Raw genomic sequence first — 2,152 nt, 5'->3', positions numbered from 1 at the left:
CGTATAGTATGACCCGATGCGATGTATACATCATGAGATATGGCTTACTAAAGACATCTAGCGGAAAACGCTCAGAACTTTTTACTTCACTATATGTTGGTAAAAATTAAGTAATTAAATGTTGGTATATAATATCGGTAATAAATTACCGATCGTTGGTATTATGTAAATATGCTGGTAAAAATTATGTAAATATATGTTGGTAAAAAAATTAAGTAATTAAATGTTGGTATATAATGTCGGTAATAAATTACCGATCGTCAGTATTATCGGTATTGTGTAATAATATGTTGGTAAAAATTATATGTTAGTAAAAATTATGTTATTAAATGTAATAATATCGGTGAAAAATTACCGACCGTCGGTAATATCGGTATGCCCCCAATTACCGACCGCTGATAACCCCTCCCCTCCCGCGGTGACGTCATACCCCTCGTAACGTCATATCCCCCGCCCGCGGTAGCGCAATCCCCCCGTGACATCATACCCCTCGCCCGCAGTACCCCCCACCGCATACCCCTCCGAGGACCTGTTAGAACCGGCCTACCATACCTACTTCCCTCTCCAGTACGAAGAAGAGGGGAAAGACATCAATTCCCCACCAGAATATCGCCACTGAGCACCCACATCGACCCGCAATGTTACTCGCCATAGACGGGTGACTTCCGGGGACGGAGTATGGCTCGGCGACAATCCCCAAGCCCGCGTCGCTCTCGCGAAGCCGTTGTAGGAACAAGTTCTGGGTCCCAAGAGCGCGATTAGATTGGCCTGGAGGAGTAAAATTGCCATTACTAACCGGCACCACGCTTCTTTGCAGGCCCTTCCTTACTTTTGCCAGAAGAAGAGCCCTCACTGGGACTCCTCTCAACCCGCGGCATTTCGCTCCCCTTGCCCATGGCCTCCCGCGGAAGCATCTGCCTCTTAGAAGTAGGCTCCGCGATGTGGTCCATGGGCTCGAGTTGAGTTCCATCTCCGCTTAACGCGGGGGGAGGATTTCTCCCCTTCTACGTACCCGAGAGGGCGGGAAGTTTTGGGGGAGATACAGTGGAGGACTTGCGCCTCCATCCACCTTGCTTACCTTACTCCTTTGGCTCTCGGACATGATGGACCGCCAACTCTATGGCTACAGAAACTGCAGGCGTCGCAACACACCGGGCAGTTCACCGGTGCGTCGCACGCGGCAGCCCTGCACGTGGTCCGCCGAACTGCAGGGGTATCAAAGACCACTGCGGTCGACTTTGATCTTACACAAAGCTCTGATGTGGCCCCACTCCAGGCACCTACAGAACTGGAGCAGGCACCATGTCATAGCCTCAACGCGGACGGAGGACCATCCCACTTGGATGCGTCCTCCGTCCACGACCTTCTTAGCGACTGCATGGGGACACTGTAGCCATAGCGTCTCCATACGGTCGCTGCCAGATCTTATCGACCCGGCCTTGACCTCCCTGGGCCCGCAACCTCCGGTGGCGGCCACCGCGGAAACAACGTCCCCCACGGCGATCGAATCGTCGAGCTCGCGGACCCCGATGTCGGCCCTCTTCGCCGGGCGCGCAATCTGCACGTCCTGTTTTTTGGCAAAGAGGGCTGACATTTTCGTTGCCAAGGCATCAGCCCTGGAGTATTCCTCGGGACAGGAGATCTCTAGCACCAGAGCGCCGGTGGCTGTTTTTTTGGTGCGGATTTCTCCGATCCCAATCTCCGCCATGTCAAATATTGTCCCTCGCCCGCCGCATGACGTCTGCGTAGCTGCCTGTAGGGCAGCTCATGGTCAAAGCAGCAGTGCGAGGGATCTTGGGCAGGACCTTTACCGGCTGCCCGCCCTTGACCTAGGGGACCCAGTACCTTCGCCTTCCCTTTCCCGCTTCCCCGGCCACCGGCTTTTGTTGACGTAGCCTTTGGGGACGGGTTGCGGTGCCTGCGTGGAGTGCCCCTCCCCCTTATTTTCCCTCCATCCCACCACACAGGACCACGAATCGGACCCGGAGGTAGGGGAGGAATCGGGGCCCCTTTCCGCAGGCGCAACAGGTGACCCCCCTCTCCCCCCCCGGGTGTCATCCCGAACGCTCTTCTTCTACTTCTTCTTCCTCTTCTTTCGGCCCTCCCCGGCGGGTTAATCCGCACCGACGGGGGTCAAAGAAGAGAAAGATTT

General features: G+C 54.5%; 1 protein-coding gene across 1 annotated transcript; it reads right to left on the bottom strand.

Annotated features, from left to right (window-relative positions):
* Window positions 1-1,216: 1,216 nt before the first annotated feature.
* Window positions 1,217-1,708, bottom strand: LOC116846713. Its single transcript, XM_032820920.1, has one exon. The coding sequence runs from the start codon at window positions 1,706-1,708 to the stop codon at window positions 1,217-1,219; it is 492 nt and encodes a 163-aa protein (XP_032676811.1).
* Window positions 1,709-2,152: the final 444 nt, after the last annotated feature.

The sequence above is a fragment of the Odontomachus brunneus genome, unplaced genomic scaffold, assembly GCF_010583005.1.
Source record: "Odontomachus brunneus isolate Ranch 3 - 2012 unplaced genomic scaffold, Obru_v1 Obru_scaffold_067, whole genome shotgun sequence".
Taxonomy (NCBI): Eukaryota; Metazoa; Arthropoda; class Insecta; order Hymenoptera; family Formicidae; genus Odontomachus; species Odontomachus brunneus.
The sequence above is the reverse complement of the archived record's forward strand: the minus strand, read 5'-3'. Positions and strand labels throughout refer to the sequence as shown.